At 26.5% G+C, this 26,871-nt stretch overlaps 3 protein-coding genes across 3 annotated transcripts; 1 reads left to right on the forward strand and 2 right to left on the reverse strand.

Annotated features, from left to right (window-relative positions):
* Positions 1-3,339: 3,339 nt before the first annotated feature.
* Positions 3,340-5,776, forward strand: OCT59_009295 (uncharacterized protein; the record flags this gene model as incomplete). The annotated part of the gene is made up of 7 exons (XM_066133445.1): positions 3,340-4,407; positions 4,490-4,686; positions 4,761-4,838; positions 5,127-5,341; positions 5,434-5,485; positions 5,581-5,675; positions 5,757-5,776. The coding sequence occupies 7 exons, from the start codon at positions 3,340-3,342 to the stop codon at positions 5,774-5,776; spliced, it is 1,725 nt and encodes a 574-aa protein (XP_065999883.1).
* A 611-nt stretch (positions 5,777-6,387) lies between these two features.
* Positions 6,388-11,849, reverse strand: OCT59_009296 (uncharacterized protein; the record flags this gene model as incomplete). Its single annotated transcript, XM_066133446.1, has 26 exons — positions 6,388-6,485; positions 6,560-6,692; positions 6,763-6,879; positions 6,956-7,024; positions 7,118-7,153; positions 7,236-7,493; positions 7,588-7,777; positions 7,851-7,960; positions 8,036-8,144; positions 8,221-8,300; positions 8,368-8,456; positions 8,544-8,793; positions 8,869-8,951; positions 9,027-9,244; positions 9,344-9,418; positions 9,501-9,598; positions 9,667-9,765; positions 9,842-9,957; positions 10,045-10,153; positions 10,235-10,450; positions 10,525-10,633; positions 10,745-10,931; positions 11,033-11,190; positions 11,257-11,398; positions 11,634-11,724; positions 11,847-11,849. The coding sequence occupies 26 exons, from the start codon at positions 11,847-11,849 to the stop codon at positions 6,388-6,390; spliced, it is 3,243 nt and encodes a 1,080-aa protein (XP_065999884.1).
* A 2,766-nt stretch (positions 11,850-14,615) lies between these two features.
* On the reverse strand, positions 14,616-19,970 carry OCT59_009297 (uncharacterized protein; the record flags this gene model as incomplete). The annotated part of the gene is made up of 25 exons (XM_066133447.1): positions 14,616-14,716; positions 14,795-14,927; positions 14,999-15,115; positions 15,194-15,262; positions 15,341-15,394; positions 15,476-15,709; positions 15,791-15,950; positions 16,028-16,137; positions 16,203-16,311; positions 16,393-16,469; positions 16,549-16,637; positions 16,725-16,974; positions 17,085-17,167; positions 17,242-17,459; positions 17,566-17,640; positions 17,715-17,812; positions 17,882-17,980; positions 18,083-18,198; positions 18,285-18,393; positions 18,474-18,689; positions 18,777-18,916; positions 19,014-19,175; positions 19,303-19,463; positions 19,536-19,677; positions 19,928-19,970. The coding sequence occupies 25 exons, from the start codon at positions 19,968-19,970 to the stop codon at positions 14,616-14,618; spliced, it is 3,165 nt and encodes a 1,054-aa protein (XP_065999885.1).
* Positions 19,971-26,871: the final 6,901 nt, after the last annotated feature.

Genomic DNA, 26,871 nt, shown 5'->3' on the forward strand with positions numbered 1-26,871 from the left:
ATAGTAATAATATCAAATGTGATCAAATTAGTAATTACAACTGCAGTGAATATGTTTTGAAGGACCAATCTCCAAAGAATCATAGCAGTGTTTTATGGGATATCAGTTATAGCTCCAAATAAAATGATAGAGTTCCCTTTTGTTCATGATTCAATAGGAAAATGATTTGTACCCGACCATCTATTCTCCAGATAACAACGTGGTTAAGCAGTTTACACAAATCACGACGATCACAAATTAGTTTAAAGAAGTCTGGTAAAGATGCAAAAGTCCATCAAAGGTTGTCACATCTGAGTATAGGATAATTGATAATAGATTATTTAAAGGTGGAAGAGTCTTCTCCGTTTCTAGCTGATAAGTCAAAGTTAAGAGAACTGAGAATATAGGAATTGTGCAGAAATGAATCCTTGGACTCATCTAGCCAGGTTGAGGCTTAATATCCAGATTAAAATATGCATAATCAATGTGCAAACAAAAAAAAAGAATCACCATTTTATCAGAATTGCAGAACATGTCAGAATTATCTTAAACAACTGAATAACAATAATCATCTTGGATTTCACCAAACCACAACTAGAGATTAGAGATTCATTGGACTTTGTAAATGTGAAATATATTGAGTATCTTAATGAAAAATTTGGCATTAATCGTATTTCTTTGAAATACTTTAATTTTTTTATGTAAATATATTTACAATTTAAAAAAGGGTTTAACGAACTACTGATGTTCAACCAGTTTTTATAGATTATTCTGGATTTGTTATTTAGATATTAGATAAGGATGGCCATATGTATTAATGGGATGAAATGCATTAAAGTCTGAAATACATGGAAAAAAATCTTACAGATGGCCTTACAAATAAATTCCATATTATCAAAGGGTCTGGATGGGAAGTCAAGAATGATGTAACTGATGGTTCAAATTTAACTGAAGGGAAAGGTCAACTAATAAAGTATGCCAGGGCCTTACAGCAGAACAACCTCTAACATCTGTTTTCTATGGATGTTTAACAGACGGAAAGCTTTGGTGATTTATGAAAATCCAAATTATATTAGTTAATAACAATATCCAAAAAATATTTGTGAGGTCATGGAGAATGCAGGTCAAATGTTGTATGGAAGAAAAGGCAAAAAGGATTTGGAATAATAACCATAAAATTATAAAGCATAAATAATTAATCATAATTTATATTTGTATAATTTCCAGTTTTATGTTTGTAGTATTATAATATTATTTAGCTAGATAATAAGTAGGGAACCATTGTGTTCATTTTAATTTCATGGATTTTATCTATTAATACACATTAAATACACATTAAAGTTGATCCATTTTATACGGTGAAATTTTTTTATTACCGTTACGTGTAAAAAAAAAAAGAATTACTATGATTTTTTTATTTTTATTTTATTTTTATAACGAGGAGTAAAAAACAGCATCGGTAATGACTACATAGAAACTTGATACAAGAGTCTGATAGTAACACCCATAAAAACTGAACAACTACGTTAAAAACAAATGTGAATTTTTCATTGATCGTTAGTATCATATGACTTTATGACTTTTGATTCTATTGGTCAATTTTATTATATCACATGATCAAAGAATTTGCAATTCCGCCTCAGTATCAACCTATCGAAAAGGTTTAGATTTTACCACTTGATGGATGAAACGACTGAAACGTTTCGACTTTGAATTTATGGTAAATTTACCGATTTTCTTGGGTGAGTTATAACAAATTAAACAATTTTCTTGTTTGTCAATTGTTTAATTTTATCACATTTCAATAATCATTAACAATAGATTATATAGTTTACCAATTAGACTAGTTTAAATACACAATTAAACATTTATATAGCGTTCACAAGGTTAGATATATTCAATTTAATAATTATTGTAAATAATAGAAATTTTATTATGTTTTAATAAATTGCATAATATGAAAATTATAAATCAAAAACATCAATTAAACAAAAAAAGTTTAAACCTTCACCCTACCAAACGCCATGAAGCTAAGAAAAAAAGATTTTAATGGTTAAAATAATAAATGTTAAAATTTAAATTTCCTTAAAAAATGCACCTTACATTTACCATCATTCAAAAGTGTTAGTAAAGGAAACTGAATTTAATAAAAAGAGAAAAATGAAAACTGTAATGAAATCATAAGAACCAATCTTTAATTACTCAAAACCTAAAGCAAGAGTTAGTAAAAGGAAAAACACAATAAAAAGAAAAAAAAACTAACAATATTTGCAAATTACCCAGAATGAGTACAAAAAAGAAATAAAAAAATGGAAGCATCATCGAAACCAACCTTCATTTTTAGAGAATCGCTGAAACCTAAAAAAAGGAAGGTTAGTAATAAAAATTAAAAAGAAAAGTATAAATAAAAATCAACTTCTATTCCCAAAACCAATTACTTAAATAGTTAAATATTAGCTAAATTTTCTAAACATTTAAAAGTTCAATTTTAAAGATTTTAGAAACAAACTATTTTACCTTAATACCTTTTTTCAGTAAATGTTAATTCTCCATTTTTACTAAACTTGACCAAAAAAATTTTTACCAGAATTTTCAACAATGGCTGCCATCAAACCTGTGCGCCTGTATACTGTATAATGAGCGTTTTTCCGCCAATTGAACTTGCAAAAGGAATGTATCATCGATGCAGTCACGATATGAATGAAATTATAAAATTTCCCATAGAAAAAATAATATGGACGGGTGATGTAATTGATGAATTAAAGGAGCTGAGATAAAAGAAATGTTAATTGCATAGATTTTTTCTCATCATTTCAGTGCATTATCATTATGGGAGACAGCATACATATCATTGGCAATGTTATTGACTTTCTGCGATCCATCATTAATTATACTAAAAAATAACACTATGAAGCTCACTTCAGACTTTCTAACGGTCCCGTCACTATATTGCAAACCGATTGATAAACTAATTTGGTTATTTTTGCAATGATATAATAATATTTATACTATTAATTCCCAGTTTGTGATGATTTACTACTGATATGGTAAGTTAATAATGGCATTAAAAAAAAAAGATTCCAAATTAATAAAAATAGAATTTTTTGAAAGAATCAATGAAACCACTTTTAAAATTATAATAAAATGGATGTATAAATCAATCAGAAAATCGAAAATTGGAAATTTACCATAAATAAAAATTTACTATATTTGTTATATTATATGTATATCGGCAAAAACCGGCGTAACCAGTGCATATTTGTTTAGTAAACTTAAAATTCGGAGTTTGCAAACTATATAATCGGTTCCAAACAATCAACACATAAACAATATCTAATATTCAACTTTATTATTCAAAATATGTCGTCATATTTGAAAATCACAAGTACAAATTCAACGCCAAAATTAAAATCTAGCCCTTTACCAATTTTGTTTATTTCTTTTAATCGGTCCCAGATTGACTGTAGTCATTGCGGAAATAAATATTCCTTGACAATTTTATATAATCAAAAATATTGTAAAATTTGCTTTCTTAAGTATATTAAAGATATTAAAGATATTAAAGATACAAGTAGTGATACATACTTAGATATACGTATAAGTAAAAATGATATTCAACGTAGCACACAAAATATTCAAGAAATATTTGAGAATGATTACAAAATTTCATATTTTAAACAAATAGTTTCATTCCATCTTCGTTATGAAAAACAAAAATTAGAAGAAAGTGAGAATTGTAAGTTATGTGGGAAATTAATTCCTCAACAAACATATTTGTTTAGAATATGCCCATATTGTTATCAAATTTCTTATGAATGGATACAATCAACTTTTACTAATAAATATGTTCCAATTCTTTATTTACCATGGTGGGATAATTGTAGTAATTGTATTGTTTGTAAACAAAGTCTAAATTTCATAAATGATTGTCAAAAATGGTGTTCAAATTGCTTTTATACTCTTTATATTGGATGTAGATATTGTTTAACAACAAACATTATTTTTGGAATTCCGGATCAATCTCAATGTAGAAAATGTAAAAGAAAATCATCTATTACTATTGATATCACAATTATTAATAGTGGAAACATTATTATAGAAAAATTTTTTGCCTCTACAAGAGAAGAAATTAATCAGAAAATTGCTTCTAATTTGAATAATCACATTGTTGATAAAAATTCAAATCCAATTGAGATATATAATTTTTTTTTTAAATATAAGAGTGATTATTTCTCTTTAAAACCATTAATAGAATGGATTCCATATTCTCAAATTACAAAATTGGAAAAGACAGCGGCAGGAGGTTTTAGTATTATTTATAAAGCAACTTGTTTATTTCGCAAATATAATAGTATGAAATATTTTAAAACAGTTGCCATAAAAAGATATCTAAACACACAAGATATGGAGAAATATTTTTTAAATGAGGTAATTATTATTGTTTTTTTTTATATTGGACTCATTTTCTTTAATAGATTTGTTTTAAATAATATTTTTATACTGTATTTAGTTAAATTCGCTTTATAGATATCATAAAAACGGTCGCATCATTAGTTGTTTTGGAGTTACACAAGATCCTGATACAAAGGAATATATGTTAGTAATGAAATATGCAAATGGAGGAAATTTACATGATTATTTACAAAATAATTTTGCAAATATTACATGGGAAATGAAGTTAAATATTTTATTAGAAATCACCATGGGGTAATGGATCAATTTTTTATTATTTTATTTCAATATGCTGTATAAGTACATTACAATTTCTTTTTTATTTTTAGACTTAATGTTATCCATACAAGAAATTTTATACATCGAGATTTACACAGTGGAAATATATTGCTGGATAATTCATCTTGGTTAATTTGTGATTTAGGGTTATCACAATCTACAAATAATACTTCATTTAATAATAATGAAATATATGGAGTATTACCATATATTGCACCTGAGATATTTAATGGTGTTGCTTTTTCAAAAAAATCTGATATATATAGTATGGGTATGATTGTGTGGGAATTAACGACAGGTTGCAAACCATTTTCAAATTGTGAGCATGATTTTAGCCTCGTTTATAAAATTATTGATGGAGACCGACCTGAAATTACGAGTGATACTCCTGAATGTATTTCTAATTTAATGGAAAGTTGTTGGAATTCTGATCCTGCAAAAAGACCTACTGTATCAGAAATTTATAAAGCTTTGTCATTTGCGAAAGAAAGGTGTAATGTGCAATTTAATAAGGCTGAAGAAAAACGATTAGAGTTGATTAAATTGAAGAAACTTGGCCCTGATTTTACTGAAAAATTTCATTCTGATGCTACTTATACCTCTAGAATTTCTTCTAACAATTCTTTATTCGGTATATAAAAATTGGATCATTTCACTTTTCTTGAAAATCAATAAATTTAAATATCTGATATATTTATTATTTTATATTCTCACTACTTTTAGAATACATTACAAAAGAGTACGATTACGATATAAATACGCAAAGTCAACAAAGGTATTATTGATTTAATTTATAGAAACAAAACCAAAATTGAAATTTAACATTAAATTTTTATTTCATTTTTTTTTTTAAAAAAAAAAATTCTTTAGTACTACTCATATTACTAATGTTCAAGATTTTCCGACTAAAAATTCTTCAAGAAAACGTCATATGGAAGAACTAAGAATTGAAACTCAATATGATAGTAAGTAAATAGTTTATATTATTAGCGAAAACAATTTTTTATATTTATTATATAAATTTACTTATTTTAAAAAAAAAATAGGAAAGCGGATTAAAGCTTAAGATACGGGAATTGCCTTTTTTTAGTGGGATGTCATATGGCTTTATTTATTTATTTATTTTATAACTGCAATACTGCACTTTTGTTTTATTTATTTTATTTTTTACTTATTCGTTTCCTGTCGGAAATAAATACTCTGAAATATCGGTTAAATTGTGTACAAGGCTTACTTCAGGTAAAGCTTTCTGCAAAAGAACACTTCCAATAATGATATTGAATGTAAATTAATAAACATTCTAAATGATTCTAGTCAATGAAATAAATTTAATTTTGATTTTGAAATAAAACAAAAAACGTTACATTTTAAGATATTTAAATATTTGCAAATTTCAGAAAACCATTTGATAAATTGAAACTAATTTTAAAAAAAATTTTAAATTTAATCCGAATTTCCGATTATTTAATTTTGAGTTAATGGATTTTATAGATTATAATTCTCTCAATAATTTTACAAGTTTACAAGGAATAATGTACAAGGACTAATTCGAAAAATTTATAATAAACTATTTTTCTTAAAATACAATATTATGTATTACGGATGAGGTGTGGGCGGACGCGTAACAAGATGTTAAAGAGTGGATTAACTTAACAATTCATTTATAAAATCAATATATTAGCCTCGAATAAAAATAACTTTCTCCGTACGACCAGTTTTATCTGGGTGATCAAGTCCCAGACAATCTTCATTGGATAATTTCATTTCTGATAAGACTATATCTAACAAAATTTATATACAATTAATAAATCAAAATAAACAATTGAATAAAATATTCTTATTAGCTCACCATCGCCAAAAAGATAAGTCGATTTTGCGTATGAGGTTCTCGGCATAATTGCAATGTTTACTTTCAAAAAATCTATTTCACTCATACCAAGCCGATGTCGAAGGCGTACTTTAGTATCCGCAAGTGTCTCGCCCTAAGTCAATAAGAAATCAAAATTTTACATTCTTGAAATTTATACTGTTAATTATTAATAAATAAATTACATTTTTAATAACAAATTTGAACGGAATTCCATGTAAACATAACGGATCCTTTGTGAAATGATATACTTGAATAGTCCGATCATTTTGATTGGCATAAATTTCATCATGAGGTATTTCCTACAATTAATACATGTATATTTGTGGGTAAATAATTTAACGAAAGAGATATCCAATTCATATCATAAATATTCACCTCTGCGTATAATGTCGCATGTTCTTGTATTCTCTCTATTGGTTCGGTTCCTGTATATTCCTTTTGAATCTTATTGTGATGAACTTCAAATAGCCTGATTCTAGAGCATGGTGATGATAGTGTCACCTTTTCATTTTTTAGGATTTTTTTTATATCATTCACAATTGCATTCTTTGGAAGACAAAGATCAATTGCTTCCTGGAAATTTTTAGATGGTGGTTTTTAAACGGAACTAATAAAATTAAAATTAAATATCACTAAATGAATAAACGTAATATACTTCATCTTTAACTGTGTTTCCAAGCCAATAAATTTCAATGAACTTTTTCGTTTCTAATTCTACGATACTAATGTTCAGCATCTCATAGAATAAGACATAAGCTGGTGGTGACAAATATACAGTTTGAAGCATCTCTGAAAGGGTATGAGCGGTGGTTCGTTTGATGACACTTTTTGGTGTACTAGATGTCGAATGTGCTGTGGTAAATCGTAGTTTAAGAGGATCCGTATTCAAATGAGTGGCAACTGCTCCAGAAACCTAATAATAAATGAAATTAAGAATATGAAAAAAATTAAGAATATGAAAAATAAATACTGATAAATTATATCAAAATTATATCAAAGATATATACCTGATCATATGTCCATTTTTTATTTAAAATTAGGTCAAATTCAGAATAAGATACCTGCTCATAAGTCAATTCGGGTTTTAAATACCGATCTTCCAATTTTGGCTTGAACGAAACAACAATACGTAAGGCCAATGATTCATAGAAATGAGGAATATTCCAACAACGACAAACTGATCTATGCTCTTGGATTCTAAAAGTTATAAAAATATTTAATAATGTTATTATACATTACAAAAAAGTGTACATATAATGTTAATATATACTCTCTTTCTGTTAAAGCCTTTTGAAAACAAATTATATCACCATCTTGTATCTCTGATTGTTGAAAAGTGAATTCGAGATGCATTTCTTCGATCATATTTGGTTTGACTTCCTAATAATTAAAACAATGTTAAAAGAAAATTTATAAAACAAAATTATATAAACTTAACAATATAGACATGCATACTTCGTAAATTTTTAAAGGAGTATCTGGTGGAAATTCCTTTTTCTCACATAGGACGCGAGTAATGTCGCCCACCTTACCGAACTTTTGTATATACAAATGACCTAGACCTCTATGTTTTAAATATATTAATTTTTATATGATTGCTTATAACGTATATACAAAATTTCAGCATAAAAAAATCTTACTCTAAAGTCTGTTTGTCAGGATCAAAATATTTGAGGAAAACAATTATGCGACTTGCTTTCGGAACAGTAGGGAACCATTTCTATAAAAATAGTTTTTTTTAAAATTAAAAGTAGAAAATCTAAAGGACTAGTAAAACATTTACGCACCTTGCGCTTAATTGGCTTGTCTGCTACTTCCATATACAACTCCATTCCATTCCGCCGAGTAGTCATATTTGCACAAATTTGTTCCATACCTATTTATTCATTAATAAAACGATTAATAAAAGGTTAGAATTATAAATCTTAGTAAATATATAAAAATTAAATTAAAATTATATTACTAGTATTGATATAAAGTTCTGGTATTGGAGCATCAAGTCGAACAGTTCTATTTTGACGATTTACAAAAACCCAGAATCTTACTCGTTCTGGAGGAATATTGAAATTTCGAGAAGCAAAATCTTTAAAAGACCTGTAGGTATCACTTTTTAGAATCTTATACACATACACTTCAGAAAGTGGATATTGACGATCATCAAAGTTGGCAAGGTCAAATCCTTGATGAACTTTGAATTTTTCAGTAGTCACAATCTGTAAAATTCAGTTTAAATTATTAAAAAAAAAACAGCTTTCTAAATAAAAAAAAAAAAATTTTTTTACAATCACCTTGACGGTAAGATAAAGATGTCTCTCCTCCATCTCTTTCCTCTTTTGTTCCTCAATGGCCCTTTCCTGTTCCAAACGTTTCTCTATTAAATAGTAATAAATGTATTACGATCACTCTTAACCTAATTATTTTTAAAAATATATAAGCATATGCATACGTAAATGTTCAGGTATATCCTCGGGAACTACAGGGGACAATATCTCGTCAACATGTGATTCACGAATATAGACTAACATGTAAGCGTTGGTAAATCGTTTATGAATCTTAGTTGAACGAACTTTAATAATATTGGCATTTGGATATTCGTCACCATAATTATCCTCAAGTACTTCCTTATCTACTACACGAGTGATGCGGTCATCATGAAATTTAAACCTATGATATATATTTCAACTTTGAATGAGCACTCTGATTGGAAATATTTTTTTTTTTATTCCTAAAAATAAAAAATTATTTAAATGGTATATAACAAACCATTTGCCATCTTTTTCAGGTTTAAGTAAAGAAAAGTAGTGGCCTTCATGTGAATCACCGCAATGAACAAGTACACTGTATAATAAATAATTATTAAAAAAGATCTAGAATAATTAACAATATAATGCAGTAATTAATGTAAAAATTATAAACGAACCCGTGTAATAGATATTTATGAGGACTTGATCTATCTGCATTCTCCGATAGAAACTCTTCTAAGTCAATTTCCATCGGAAATTCGTGACGATCATTAATCTATATTATAAGAATTCGGTAAGAAAGAGATCATTTTATCATAAAACATTTTTAAATGTATATGTCACCTTAACCATTGTGTCACTTTGGTAATCATATTCGAATCTTTTAAGTTGTAAGTGTAAAACTGGAGGGAAGCTTTCAAAGATAACACCTTTTTTGGCATCCTGCGTAACATAAAATCAGTTAGAAGTATCTTCAAGTAATCCAATAAAAAATTAATAACGTTCACTTTCAACTCACTTGTAACCCATGACCTTCTGCTTGATACTTATTATTGCCTTCCAATGTTTCTTCTTGAATATAATCCTTGAAAGAATCTCTTAAAGTCTTGCAACCTTTCACATTCAGCTGAATATCTAATCATAATTAAATTCTAATATTTATATCTTAAACAACTATTAATTATGTAAAAAATATTATTGTAGAAACGCTTTTATTATTACCATAATAATCTTCAACACAAGAGGACTCATAATCCACATTGTCACATTTGATATAACTCTTCATTTTACCAACAAAAAGCTTGGTAATCGCACCATCGGCTTTTGTATTCTAATAAAAAATTAATATGCCGTAAAGAATTTTCACTAGCTACTAATAAACACGAAGAAGAAATTATAATACAGTAGTTACCTTCATTTTGCCTTCAAGATTATTTTGCAATACTCTGTTAAATTCTTGTACATCGTGCTGTACAAAGGAATCTGCTGAATCCCATCCAAAAGATTTCGTCAATTCCGTCGTTTTAACCGGAGTATTCGATATCTGCAATTGATAGAAAATTCGTTGTAATGCCAAAGAGACACTTTTTGTTGGTACGTCATCTTTTGTGGGAATTTGGTAAACTGCCTATAATTTATAAATAAATAAAAGATATTAAATTTAGATATAAACCCATTAATTTACAATATTTTTATTAGTACCTTACGGAAATAAGTCGTACAATAAAGTGACTGTAGTAGTGAATTCATGTAACTTGTAGCACCTTGGTTTTTCAATCCTACATATCCTGTCTCTTTCTTTGAATCATAACTATATGAGGAGGTTAAATAAACATAACGCCAGAAATATTGATGATTATGATAAAAAAGAATATTTACGGATCAAGCTTTGAATAGTAGAAATAATGAGGTAATATACTACTTAATGAAATTATGCCATAAGACACCTGTAGGATCCTTGAATACTCGCACAAACGCCGTAATATTGGCCGAATCATTTTCAATTATTGCACGTGTTCGGCTTCCATAAGGGGTTAACAGTCTGCGTAAGCAATAAAACCGTGTAAATCCCCAGTCCGATTCTTCGGCAGTAAATCGATGATGCGCGTCTATAATTCAAAAATTCCAACACAAAAGAAATATAGCACGAAAAAAAGGCTCGTAGAGTGTAACTCAATAGATGCTTTAAAAATTTAATTTTTATACATACGATGATAAATATATTGCGTTGGATCTTCAGGATTCCACAAGACAAGAGCGAATTGAACACAGGAATGCCAACCTTCCGGAGCCCTCATATCAGCAAAATCAAGATAAATAGAAACGACATCTTGATTGTTATTTCCAAAGGGAAATAGTAAAATTCGCCTAAAAAGAATAATTTAAAAATTAGTTTAATATGTTTGATGACTTATCAATTTTACTACAACACACCATTTCCAATTTCCAGCTTCGAATTCTGGCCCTGTTATTCTCTCTTCTAAATTCCGCCAATTTGTTACATGCCATGTGTTATATTTAAAGTCTTCTATCTCTTGACCTAGATCGGGCATAATATTATTTGCCATAGTTTCATCTGTGATAATATATAAATAAAATTTTGGTTAACATTAGTAATAGTGCATCAAATTAAATTATATACCTAAGGAATGTGGAAGATGGATTTGGATTTTTATGAGTATTACACATTATATGGTATGGTTAAAAAAAATTTATTTGACTACTATAAAAAGGTTCAAGCTAAATCCAAACTTCAACAAATATGTCAGTTAAATAATAAATCAAATACAATATTTGTATAATTAACATACAATCTGTGACGGGCAATGGTGTTATATCCTCCTCTTCTGACATATCATCGATAGTTGTTTGGTCAAAAACATCCATATTATTATTGTCTTCCTATGATAGAAATAGTTGTTAATGATCTATTCGTTATACATATATTATTTTTGTAAAATAAAATAAAATAAAATAAAATATTCAAGTACTTTCCTATTAAACTTCACTATAGTTTAACATACCATGATATTATTCGAAATTTAATTAATTTAATTGTAAATACAAACGTAAAACAATATCTAAATAGTTTTCTTTAAATACTATTCGTACAATGCTAAAATAAAAATTTCCGTGAACAAATAATTTTCACTCTTTTTATGGTAAATGAGCTTGAAATGATTGACATGATACCTTGTACTACCCAAAGTCTTAAATAAGTAATTATTATGATTTACACTATGAATAAGTGTTTTTTAATTTAACCTTGAAAATTGAAATCCAGGGATATCATAAGATTTCTTATAAATTATTAATTTACAAATAAATATAAAAAAATAATATAACTAAGAATTTTTTTAATATCAGTTGGGAAAATAAATTAATAAAAGACATGATTGAAGGGCTTAAAATGCTACATAACGAAATATCGTCCATAAAGATTATCGCAGTGGAAATATTTTTAATATAAACAGGTGATTTTGAATAAGCAAATCTGCAATTGAATCATCAAGATGATGATAATTGATAAAGAGGTTTATTAAATAATTCTTTGTGATAAAAATATGCTAATATATAATTTTAGTATGATTAGTGGGAATTAATAACAGGTAGAAGACCGTTTTGGAATACAAGTCTAAATGTATTAAAATACATCACAAATATACCTGAAAGTTATATATATTGAATTAATACAACACTGATCCAAAATTCCAAATGAAAGACCAAATGCTTGCGATATTTATGATAAATTTACTCGTTATGGTAGTAAATTTAATTACCAAAATATAGAAGAATATGAAAGATTTTAAGTTATAAAAGATAAAATATAATTTGGACATGCTATACGACCGTAAAATGATAAAATCAATAAGTTAATACTAAGTAGTTAGTACATAATAAACAGTTTAAGTTATACGCCCAAAATAAATTCAATTTACATTATGTAAACCTGAGACCCAAGGCTACATTTTGGTATCTTTTAAAGTTATTAAACACTTCATTATCTTTTGAAATAATCAGCAATAATTATTTATTTCAAATAAAAAATATAACAGAAAATTAAATTACATTTATAAAACATTGGTGGATTAGATTTAATTTAAAATACTCAAATATTATTAAGAATAATGCCAAAAAATAAATATCAAAAAATTTGCAGTAAATAAACATTTATGATAAAATGATGAGAGTTTTATTCTTTAAATTATCACAATTTCGGTATATAGTAAAAAATGCTAATAAATGGTTCAAATTACAAAATGTGTGTAGTTTACTTAAAACAAGACCAATTTTTATCATCTAAAATGCAAAATAAACTTGAATATTGGGGCCACATTTTGACATCATTTAGGACTCTAGTACATTTTTACTTTTTGAGCAAATTAACTACAAATGTTGATTTTAAAGAAAAATTTGACATGAAATTCATATATTAAAAAATAGATGCAAATTCATTAGAAATTTCTCAAATTTTATCAAGATAAATGGGAAAATTGCGTATAGAAAAAATTTTTTAATAATATTAAGTATTTTATGCAAAAAAATATAAATTTGCTCTAAAATAGTTATAAAAATTTTTAAATAAGAAAAATTACTAAAATAAATTCCATATTAATTTATTGTTGATAAAATCTATGGGTTTCCATCTTTCAAATAAGCTATTTTACGTATAATTTGGTGAGATCGTCATGGGGTTATGGCCGATTTTTTAATTCCGGTTTTTTTTGCAACTAGGGATTAAATTAACCGAATAATTAACCGGTTAACTTATATGAAGATTGTTATATCAGATAATTTTTAATTCAGAACCTTTAAGTTATTTTTTTTTTATTTTTTATACAACATGGATGATATTGACCATAGAGACATATAAGAGTCTCAATCTGAGTTATCAAGACAACAATCTTCCTTTTATTAAAAGAAATTCAAAGTATTTAAGTTGCTAGCTAATAAGGTAAATAAATATCATAATTAAATACTTGAAATGTTATCTATAAAGTCTTTTTAGAGAAAATAGGTTAAGAACAACCAATCGTCTTCGTTATTTCAATTTTATCATTTTTACTAGTATTTATATTTACATTATTTATATAAATTGTGTATTTACAATTTATCAAATATTTATGAATAAACCGTCCAAAAGAACCTTAACCGGTCAAAAACCGGTTAATCGGAACGTTTAACCGGATAATAACCGGTTAAAGATATAAATTTTACGTTTAACGCGTTTTATTTTGCCCATTTGAATATTTGATACATCTATCGCAATTTTACTCTTTTAACTTCCAATCCCTATTTGCAACACACTGTATACAGTATGGTAAAGCTTGATTACTGCAAGTGCAAAGACAAGAACACTTACAATAATGATACTGAATATACTGAATGTAAAATTAATGAACAAACATCTAAATGATTGTATGATTGTGATAGAGAATCTAAAATATAACATCTGCAGCAAAAGAGTACATAGAAAATTCATCAGGTATTTACATTTTAGGATATTTAGATATTTGCTGATAAATTGAAACCCAATTTTAAAAAGAAATTTTTGAATATACCTGACGATATACAAGTTAAATAGATTTTTATGGATTATAATTTTCGATAATTTACAAGAACTAACGTTAAAAATTTCATAATTTCATAATAAACTATTTTTCTTAAAATACAATATTATATATTACGGATGGTGAATTATATTATGGGTGGACGGACGTAACAAGATGTTAAACTTAATGGTACAATTCATTTATAAAATAAAGATAATGTTGCATAAAAAAATCAATATATTAGCCTCGAATAAAAATAACTTTCTCCGTAAGACTTTTATCTAGGTGATCAAGTCCCAGACATTCTTCATTAGATAATTTCTTTTCCGATAAGATTATATCTAATAGAATCATATAAAAATCATATATAATTAATAAATTAAAATAAGCGATTGAACAAAATATTCTTATTAACTCACCATCGTCCTCAAGATATTCCGGTTTTACGTATGAGGTTCCAGGTACAATTGCAATTTTTACTTTCAAAAACTCTATTTTACTCATACCAAGCCGATGTCGAAGACGTACTTTAGTATTTTCAAGTGTCTCGCCCTAAGTCAATAATAAAATCAAAATTTTAGATTCTTGAAATTTATACTGTTTATTTTTAATAAATAAATTACATTTTTAATAACAAACTTGAACGGAATTCCATGTATGCGTATCGGATTTATTGTGAAATGATACACTTGAATAGTTCGATCATTTTGATCAGCATGAACTTCGTCTTGAGGTATTTCCTATAATTAATATATGTATATTTGTGGGTAAAATAATTTAACGAAAAAATATACTCAATTCATATCATAAATAATCACCTCTGCGTATAATGTCGCATATTCATGTATTCTCTCTATTGGTTCTGTTTCTGTATATTCCTTTTGAATCTTATTGTGATAAACTTCAAATAGCCTGATTCTAGAATTTGGGGATGATAGTGTCACCTTTTCATTTTTTAAGATTACTTTTATGATATCGTTAATAATCCCATTATTTGGAAGACGAAAATAAATGACTATCTGAAAATTTTTATATGGTTGTCTTTTAAACAAATTTATAAAGTTAAATAAAATATCCCTAAATGAATAAACGGAATATACCTCATTTTTAACTGTGCTTCCAAGCCAATAAACTTTGGTGGGCTCTTTCATTTCTAATTCGTAGAATAAGATATGAACCGGTGGTGACAAATATGCAGTTTGAAGCATCTCTGAAAGGGTATGAGCGGTGGTTTGTTTGATGTCACTTTTTGGTGTACCAGATGTCGAATGTGCTGTGGTAAATCGTAATTTAAGAGGATCCGTGTTCAAATAAGTGCCGACTGCTCCAGCAATCTACATTAACAAATATTAAATGACGAAAAAATAATAACGATAAATCATATCAAAATTATAACAGATAATTAATTAAAATACTTGATCATATGTCCATTTTTTATTCAAAACTAGATCAAATTCAGGGTTTGGATCCCGATATTTCAATTTTGGTTTGAAAGAAACAACAATACGTAAAGTTAGTGATTCATAAAAATGAGGAATATCCCAATAACGACCAGATGTTGTACGCTCTTGGATCCTAAAAATTATAAATATTTTTTTATTTTTTAATATTATTATAGAATATAAAAAGGTGTATATAGTGTCAATACATACTCTTTTTCTGTTAAAGCCTTTTGAAAACAAATTATATCGCCATCTTGTATCTCTGATTGTTGAAAAGTGGATTTGAGTTTCATTTCTACAATCATGTTTGGTTTGACTTCCTAATAAGTAAAACAATGTTAAAAGAAATTTATAAATAAAATATAAAACTTGTAGACTTGTATACCTCATATATTTTCAAAGGAGTATCTGGTGAAAAGTTCTTTTTCTCACGTAAAAAACGAGTAATGTCGCCTACCTTACCGAACTTTTGTACATATAAATGACCTAGACCTCTATATGGTTAGATATATTAATATTTTACTTACATTGATTATAATGTATATGCCAAACTTTAGCAAAAAAAAAAATCTTACTCGAAAGCCTGTTTATCAGGATCAAAATATTTGATGAAAACCAATAAAACCATTATATGATTTGTAGGAAACCATGTCTACAGAAGTAGTTATAATATAAGTTTTAAATTTAAAAGTAGAAAATCTGAAAGACCAATATAAACTGTTGCTATGCACCAAGCCACTAAGCGGTATTTCTGCTACCTCCATATACAACTTCATTTCATTCTGCCGAGAAGTCATCTTTGCATGAATTTCTTCCATGCCTATTTATATATTAAATAAAAAAAATTATCACAAATTAAACAATTGTATTAAATTATAATAAAGAAAATTTAATTAAATTATATTACTGATATTGGTAAGAGAATCCGATATTGGAGCATCAAGTCGGACAGTTCTATTTTGACGATTTACAAAAACCCAGAACCGTACTTGTTTTGTAGGAATATTGAAACTTCGAGAAACATGTTCTTTAAAAGAACCATAGGTATCAGCTTTTAGAATCTTAAATGTCAATACTTCAGAAAGTGGATATTGACGATCATCAAAGTTGGCAAGGTCAAATCCTTGATGAACTTTGAATTTTTCAGCAGTCACAACCTATATATAAGATTCAGTTTAAATTAACAAAAAGCAGTTTTCAAAAAAAAAAATAATAATAATAATTAAATAAAATAAAATAAAGTAAAATAGACTTTATAATTAATTACTTTGACAATAAGATAAAGATGTCTCTCCTCCATCTCCTTCCTCCTTTGATCCTCAATGGCTCTTTCCTGTTCCAACCGTTTTTCTATAAAATAGTAATAAACAGATTACGATCACTTTTTCAACCTGATTGATTTAAATATATAATCATATACATACGTAAATGTTCAGGTATATCCTCGGAAACCACAGGGGACAATATTTCATCAACATTTGATTCACGAATATAAACTAACATATAGGCATTGGTAAACCGTTCATGGTTCCTTGCTGAGCGAATTGTTATAGTGTTCGCATTTGGGTATTCGCCACCATAATTATCCTCAAATACTTCCTTATCTATAACAGGAATGACATGGTCATCATCAAATTTAAACCTATATTTTATATTTCAACTTTAAAATGAGTACGTACACTCTGATTTAAATTAATTTTTTTCTTTTTTTCTAAAGAAAAAATTATCATTTAAATGGTACAACAAACCATTTGCCGTCTTTTTCAGGTTTAAATAAAGCAAAGTAATGACCTTCATGTGAATCACCACTATGAACAAGTACACTGTATAATAAATAATTTTTAGAAATATTTTAGAAATAATGACAGTACAGTAATTATTGTATAGTCAAACGAACCCGTGTAATAAATATTTATGAGGATTTGTTCTATCTGTATCTTCTGATAGAAACTCCTCTAAGTCGATTTCCATCGGAAACTCGTGACGATCATTAATCTTGTATAATAAGAATTCGATAAGAAAGAGATCATTTTATCATCAAACATTTTTAAATATATTTGCCACCTTAACCATTGCGTCCCTTTGTAAATCATATTCGAATCTTTTAAGTTGTAAATGTAGAACTGGAGGAAAGCTTTCAAAAATAACACCTTTTTTGGCATCCTGCGTAACATAAAAATTAGTTAGTTGCAAGTATCTTTAACGCAAATAACGCAAATAACCGAAATAAAAAATTTAACTATTAAACGTCTGCTTTCAACTTACTTGCAACCCATAACCTGTTGCTTGATACTTATTATAGCCTTTCAATATTTCTTCTTGAATATAATCCTTGAAAGAATCTCTTAAAGTCTTACAACCTTTCACATTCAGTTGAATATCTATCATAATTAAAATATAATACTTATTATCTTGAATAACTATTAATTTATGAAAAAGTATTATCATAGAAACACCTTATTATTACCATAAAAGTCTTCAACACGAGAAGACTCATAATCTACATTAACACATTTGATATAACTCTTCATTTTACCAACAAAAAGCTTGGTAATCACACCATCGGCTTTTGTACCCTAATAAAAAAATTAATACGACCATAAATTAGCTAATAAACACGAAGAAAAAAAATTCTAATACAGTTTAGAAGAATTACCTTCATTTTGCCTTCGATATTATCTTGCAACACTCTGTTAAATTCTTGTACATCGTGCTGTACAAAGGATTCTTTTAAATCCCATCCAAAAGATTTCGTCAATTCCGTCGTTCCAACCGGAGTATTTGATGTCTGCAATTGGTAGAAAACTCGCTGTAATGCCAAGGAGACACTTTTGATTGGCTCATCATCTTCTGTAGAAATTTGGTAAACAGCCTATAATTTATAAATAAACAGAGGAAATTAAATTTAATCTAAATAAAACTACTAATTTACAATATTCTTATTAGTAATTGTACTTACCTTACGGAAATAAGTCGTACAATAAAGTGACTGCAATAACGAATTCATGTAACCTGTAGCGCCTTGGTTTTTCAATCCCACATATCCCGTCTCTTTCTTTGAACCATAACTATATGAAGAGGTTACAGAAATATTGAAGGCTATAAGCCCATAACAAAAGAGAATATTTGCGGATCAAGCTTTGAATGATAGTAATAAATTAGGTAATATATTTGATGAAAGTATGCCATAAGACACCTGTAGGATCCTTCAATACTCGTACAAAAGCCGTAATATTGGTCGATTCATTCTCAATTAACGCACGCGTTCGGTTTTCACAAGGAGTTAACAATTTACGTAAATCATAAAACTGCGTAAAACCCCAGTCCGATTCTTCGGCAGTGAATCGATGATGCGCGTCTAGAATTCAAAAATTCCAAACAAAAGAAAATATAGCACGAAAAAAAAATAGTATAGTAACATGTATGTAGGTGTTGATTTGCATTAATCTATATAGATGCTTTAAAATTTTAATTCTCATACATACGATGATAAATATATTGTGTTGGATCTTCAGGATTCCACAAGACTAAAGCGAATTGAACATATGAATGCCAGTCTGCTGGAGACCCCTTAGGATCAACAAAATCAAGATAAATAGAAACGGTATCTTGATTACTATTGCCAAAGGGAAATAGTAAAATTCGCCTAAAGAAAAAATAAAAATCATTAAATAAGTTTATGATTTTTCGTTTTTGTTGAAAATTTATTACAGCACACCATTTCCAATTTCCAGCTTCGAATTCTGGCCCTGTTATCTTCTTTTCCAAATGCCGCCAATTTGTTACATGCCATGTGTTATATTTAAAGTCTTCGATCTCTTGACCTAATTCGGGCATAATTTTATTTGCCATAGCTTCATCTGTGATATATATAAATAAAATTTTGGTTAACATTAGTAATAATACTTCAGATTAAATCTATATATCCAACATCCAAAAAAGAAATATTGAAGATGAATTTGGATTTTTATAAGGGTATATCACGTAATATTGATTAGGAAAATTATTTATTTACTATAAAGAGGTTCAAACTAAATCCAAACTTCAACAAATATGTTAGTTAAATAATAAATCAATACAATAAAAAATCTATTTGAATAATTAACATACAATCTGTGACGGGCAATGGTGCTATTTGGTCAAAAACATCCATGTTATTATTGTCGTCCTATGATAGTAAATCAGTAGAGTAACTGTACCTATTTGTTAATGATTATTTCGTTATATATAGTTATGGTATTTATTATTTTTGTCAAAATGAAAAATTGTCAAAAAATAAAATAAAATAAAATAAAATATTTAAGCACTTTCCTATCAGGTTTCACTATATTTTAACATACCATAATATTATTCGAAATTCAATTATAAATACAAACATAAAACAATATCTAAATAGTTTTCTTTAGATATTATTCGTATAATGCTAAAATAAAAATTTTCATGAACAAAAAATTTTCAGAAAATGACGCCTTTTATGGTAAATAAGCTTGAAATGATCGACAAGGTACCTTGTACTTTAGCACCCCATTCAACCGATCAACAAAGGTTCTAACCTTACATTTCATGTCTCAAGTGTCTAGGTTATATCCTTCGTGGTCCGCCCATGGTTTTAACCCATGTCCGTGATATACTTTGACTTGTCATGCTGTGTCATAAAAACAAATCATGCTAATTAATTTAATCCAACAATATATTATTATACTCACTTATAGTCATATATGGACATTTATGTCCATGATATTTGTTGATGATGCTCCTTGTCAGATATGGCTGTGATATTTGTTGTCAATTGCTCATGATGATACTCTTTGTCAGGTACGGACATTTATGTCTGTGATATTTGTTGATGATGCTCCTTGTCAGATACGACCGTGATATTTGATGTCAATTGCTCATAATGATGCTACTTGTCAGGTACGGACATTTATGTCCGTGATATTTGTTGATGATGCTCCTTGTCATAGTATACAACCATGATATTTGTTGTCAATTGCTCATGATGATACTACTTGTCAGGTACGGACATTTATGTCCGTGATATTTGTTAATGATGCTTCTTGTCAGATACGACCATGATATTTGTTGTCAATTGCTCATGATGATACTACTTGTCAGGTACGGACATTTATGTCCGTGATATTTGTTAATGATGCTTTTTGTCAGATACGACCATGATATTTGTTATCAATTGCTTATGATGATACTCCTTGTCAGGTACGGACATTTATGTCCGTGATATTTGTTAATGATGCTCCTTGTCATATACGACCATGATATTTGTTGTCAATTGCTCATGATGATACTACTTGTCAGATACGGACATTTATGTCTGTGATATTTATGATAACCTTTGTCAAGCACAGACATTTATGTCCGTGATATTTATGATAACCTTTGTCAAGCACAGACATTTATGTCTATGATATTTATGATAACCTTTGTCAAGCACAGTCCATGATTTTTGTTATACTTATGATAATCTTTGTCAAACACAGACATTTATGTTCGTAATATTTATTATACTTATCTTTCGTCTTACAGACATTTATGTCCATGATTTTTGTTATACTTATAATATAATCTTTGTAAAGCACAGACATTTATGTCTGTAATATTTATTATGCTTATCCTTTGTCTTATGATAGATAACCTTTGTCAAGTACAAACATTATTTATGTCCATGATTTTTGATTTTTTGCACCCATCCATCCAGTATTTTAATTATAAATAAGACAATTTTATAATTTTTGACTGCATATTCATTTACCAACTTCATTAATAAATATTTTACATCATCTTATAACTATAAAAAAGGCAATTTTTTTTTCAAGTTTTACACATTAATTTGGCCAGGTTTAAAATAATTTTGCACAGCAAAATTTGTCAGAATTATTTGGCCAGAATTATAATATAGATATAAATGTCTGGTTTGCAAATTTGACCAGAATTATAAAAATGAACAGTTTTTGTAAATTTGGCTGGCATTATAAATATAGATATTTTAATCCTTATAGAAAGTTTTTGTGCTAAATTTATACCAAATGGACTCAGTTTAAAATTAGCTCAAATTTATGCAAAAAAATAATCCAAATTTAGTTTATAGGTAACTTATCATAATCCAGTGATCATAGAAAAATAAATTATAGCTTGTTAGCTTTGTCTCATCAAGATAAGTTAAATTGTTAAATAGTGGTTTCTATCATCAATAGATGGGAAGTTATTGAATGCATTTAGAATTATTTAAGAATACAAAAAATTCTTTCAAAAAAATGTTAATATCTTATTATTTATTATTAATCCTAAAGGTATAAATCCACCATTTAATACATCTCAATACAATCCAATAAGCTATATACTATCTTTTTAGGACCCCGGATATCTCCAAAACAGGTCATAAGTCACACTTTCGGCAGATTGGCCCATTTTTCAGGGGCTCAAAAAATCGTTTTTTGTAAATATCTCGGCATCCAGTGGTCCAATTTTGATGAACATTTTTTTAAATTGTAGAGCTAAATGAGGGCTACAAAATAAAAAAAAGTTCATTAAAATTGAATTACTGGATGCTGAGATATTTACAAAAAACAATTTTTTGAGTTTCAGCAAAAAGGGGTGTTTTTGGCCAAAAGTCCATTATGACCTTTATATTAGATATCCGGGGTCCTATCTTTTTACAATCACTTAATGGCAAGTTAATGCAATTTAACTTTAGCAATTTGGTATATTTAACCAAAAAAAAATTATTTTTATTGTATCTAGATAATCAATAAAAATCAGACATATAAAAAGATATTTATATTGTTTTTATTATTTATTTGACATATGAAAGTATATATGTGATATCATGTTTTATAAACATTATATGAAAATTTTGTAAAAATTTATAATTGATATGATAATTTACCAATTACTATAATTTTATTATTAAGTTTACTTTAATATAACATATTTATATTACATTATAAATTTATAGTAAAGAAAATGTATAATAAACTTTACCAAATATTATAATTTATTATTTTAATTGCTATAAAGTTTATTTATATTATTATATAAGTCAGTATATCTATGAAAGTTATATAAACATATTTGTTTAATGCAATTTAACATTTAAAAATAATTTGTTTTTATTTATTAATATTAAATACAAATTACTTAAAAATTGCCAGAATATTAGATCCTTTAATTATTTTTTAAAAATTATCTATTAAATAAAATATTGATTTTTTTTTGTTTTTTATTTACTCTTTTTATTAGATCTAAAAATTGTCAAAATATTTAATTATTAATACATTATATATGCATAAAAGTTATATAAACCTATTTAATGTAATTTAACAATTAACATTGATTTTATTTTGTTTTTATTTATTTTTTTATTTAATTCAAATTATTTTAAAAATTGTTAAAAAATTAAATGACTTGGCTCTTTTAATTATTAATATATTACATGTCTATTAGAAGTTAAATAAACATACCTATTTGATGAAATTAGTATTTATAAATTATCTTATTAATATAAAACTTTATTTATTTATTTGTTATTAAACACAATTTATTTTAAATATTGTTAGAAGAATTTTTCTATCATCAGGGTGATCACTAGTAACTGAAATTATGATAATTGAAGTTAGAAATTGGATCAACAAAATTATTTATTAAAAAAAAAATTGGGGATTTGCGAAAAAATGTACTAATAACATTTCTGTAACAATTACTGCAATATTCGCAAATCTAATTTTAATAATTTTGTTGATCCAATTTCTAACAATATTTAAAATAATTTGTATCTAATAATAAATAAATAAAAACAGAACAAAAATTAAGTTTTATATTAATAAGATAATTTTTAAATACTAAATTACATTAAATAGGTATGTTTATCTAACTTCCATAAATATTTAATATACAAATAATTAAAAAAATCAAATCATTTAATTTTCTAATAATTTTTAAAATAAATTATAGTATCTAATTAGAAAAAAAATAAAATCAAAAAAAAATCAATAGCCTATTGATAAATAATTTTTAATTGCTAAATTACATTAAAAAGGTATGTTTATATAACTTCTATGCATATGTAATGTACTAATAATTAAAGAATCTAATTTTTTAACAATTTTAGAATAATTTGCATCTAATAAAAGAGGGAGATAATAATATTTTATTTAATAAATAATTTTAAATACTAAATTACATTAAATACTAATATGTTTATGTAACTTCTATATATATTTTAATTTACTATTAAATATTAGATATATTTATGTAATTACTACATATATTTAATATACTAATGACTAATCATTAAAAGATCCAATTTTCTGACAATTTTTAAATAATTGGCATCTAATAGTAAAAAAAAAATATAAAATTAAAAAATCAATATTTTTTTCAATAAACCAATTTTTAAATTCTAAATTCAAAACAAATAGTATATCTATACTATAACTTATATAATAGTATATGTAATGAATTGAATAATTAATTGTTGAATTATATTAAAAAATCTTTATAGTAATTAAAATAATAAATTATAATAATTGATATAATATAATTTATAAGTTTATTTATATATTTTCCTTATAAATTCTTAATGTGATATATATATATTAACTTCCATAAATGTAATGTATTATTTTATAACAATTAAAAATGAATTATAGTATATTTTCTTTACAAAATTTACATAATATTTATAAAACACAATGTTTATATATCTTTATATTTCAAATAAATAATAAAATAATATCTAGTATATCTTTTTTATTGAATATATTGAATATCAAAATACAATAAAAAAAAATGTCTATTATTTGGTTAAATACACTAAAATGCTAAAAGTTAACTTGGCATCAAGTAATTACAGAAAGATAAAATATAGCTTGTTAGATTATTTTTTGAGATATCTTAAATGGTGGTAGTTTTATACCTTTAGAATTAATAAATAATAAGATATTAACATTATTTATTGAAAGAATTTTTTATATTCTTAAATATTTATAAATGCTAATAACTTTTTATTTAATGATAAGGCCACACAAATTCAAATTTTCGGTCCACTTCACCCAGCCGGATCACTTTTTCAAATTTCAATAAAAAAAAGTTAATATATAAAAAATTTATCACGTGATCAGGACGTAATTTTATTGGCGGGTAAGTTTATCATGCGGCTGAGAACTTCTAGAGTGAAAATAAATTCCTTCCTTCTAAAAGTCAACCAATCAAATGTCACGATTATATATATAAACTTTTTTTACTAATAAACAATAAACCTGGGTCCCTGGGTCGATTTTAAATTTCAATGTTACGTGAACTGAAAAATTGAATTTGTGTGGCCTAATAGAAATATGAAATTGCCACATTACCACCATTTAATATATCTTAATAAGATAAAGCTAACAAGCTATAATTTATTTATTTATGATCATTGGATGATTAGTTAAAATATTTACGTTCATAATGCTGGCCAAATTTACAAAATAGACATAAATGTCCGTTTTTATAATTCTGGTCAAATTTGCAAACCAGACTTTATGTCCATTTTATAATTCTGGCCAAATAATTTTGGCCAAATTTTGCTGTGCAAAATTATTTTAAATCTGGTCAAATTAATGTGTAAACTTGAAAAAAAATTGCCTTTTTTATAGTTATAAAGTGATATAAAATATTTATTAATGAAGTTGGTAAATGAATATGCAGTCAAAAATTATAAAATTGCTTTATTTATAATTAAAATACTGGATGGTGGGTGCAAAAAATTAAAAATCATGGACATAAATAATGTCTGTGCTTGACAAAGGTTATTATAAAACAAAGGATAAGCATAATAAATATTATAGACATAAATGACTGTGCTTTACAAAGATTATCATAAATATAACAAAAATCACAGACATAAATGTCTGTGCTTAACAAAGGTTATCACAAATATCACGGACATAAATGTCTGTGCTTGACAAAGGTTATCATAAATATTACAGACATAAATGTCCGTACCTGATAAGGAGTATCATCATGAGCAATTGACAACAAATATCATGGTCGTATATGACAAGGAGCATCATTAACAAATATCACGGACATAAATGTCCGTATCTGACAAGAAGCATCATTAACAAATATCACGGTGTTAACAGGTCCGTCTCAGACTCTGTCAACTATAACTAGACGTTAGGGAGTCAATAGCTATAACGTAGTTTATATCAGCAAGACACGCAAAAACACAATACGCAAAATATAACACAATCACAGTTCGTTTTTAATATAAGAGTTTATTAAATAGTTAATACAAGTTAATCCCTAACTTATACTATCTATTTTCTATCTATCTGACACACTGACACACACTTTAACTTAAGAAAAATCAAAAGATATTTATATAAAAATAAAATATAAAGAAAATAATATAACTAAAATAAATAAAGTAAATAAAATAAATGTAATAAATAAAAGAAATAATAAAAATAATAAAAATAACATAAATAATATAAATAACAAAAATAACAATTGTAACGTTAATCAGATTTACAAAATTATTTGATTACATAATGATTGATCTACTAATTAATCATCTGATTTTTGAATCACGTGATTTTTACTGCGCCATAATCTTTGTTATCAAATCTCCCTCACTAAATTTTGAGTTCCCACGAAAAATAATTAAAGCCAAATAAAATTTATCTTTTCTTTTCACTTCACTCCCAACCCGCTAGTAAATGAAAAAAAACTGGTCATCCATGTAATACCAAAACAGTAGGCCCTCGAAAGGGACACAAACCAAAGTCCATGTAAAGCTAAGGTATTAGCCTTCTCAAATGTGGCCATCAAATGATCAGAACACAGGTGACATCGATCCTGGGAAGAAATTCATTATCAATTTAAAAGAAAATCATGAATTATGGGATCGGGATGGGCTGGTAAATCATCAGAAAATTGTTGTAAGTTTTTTTTCATAAATGTTGAAAATCTGGTAACCTAATTAAGATTTTTCTCGTCTCCTTTCTTTTCTCGTCATCATGGTATACAAGAAATACAATAACCAGAAATCTACGCCA

The sequence above is a fragment of the Rhizophagus irregularis genome, chromosome 17, assembly GCF_026210795.1.
Source record: "Rhizophagus irregularis chromosome 17, complete sequence".
In the NCBI taxonomy this organism is placed as follows: Eukaryota; Fungi; Glomeromycota; class Glomeromycetes; order Glomerales; family Glomeraceae; genus Rhizophagus; species Rhizophagus irregularis.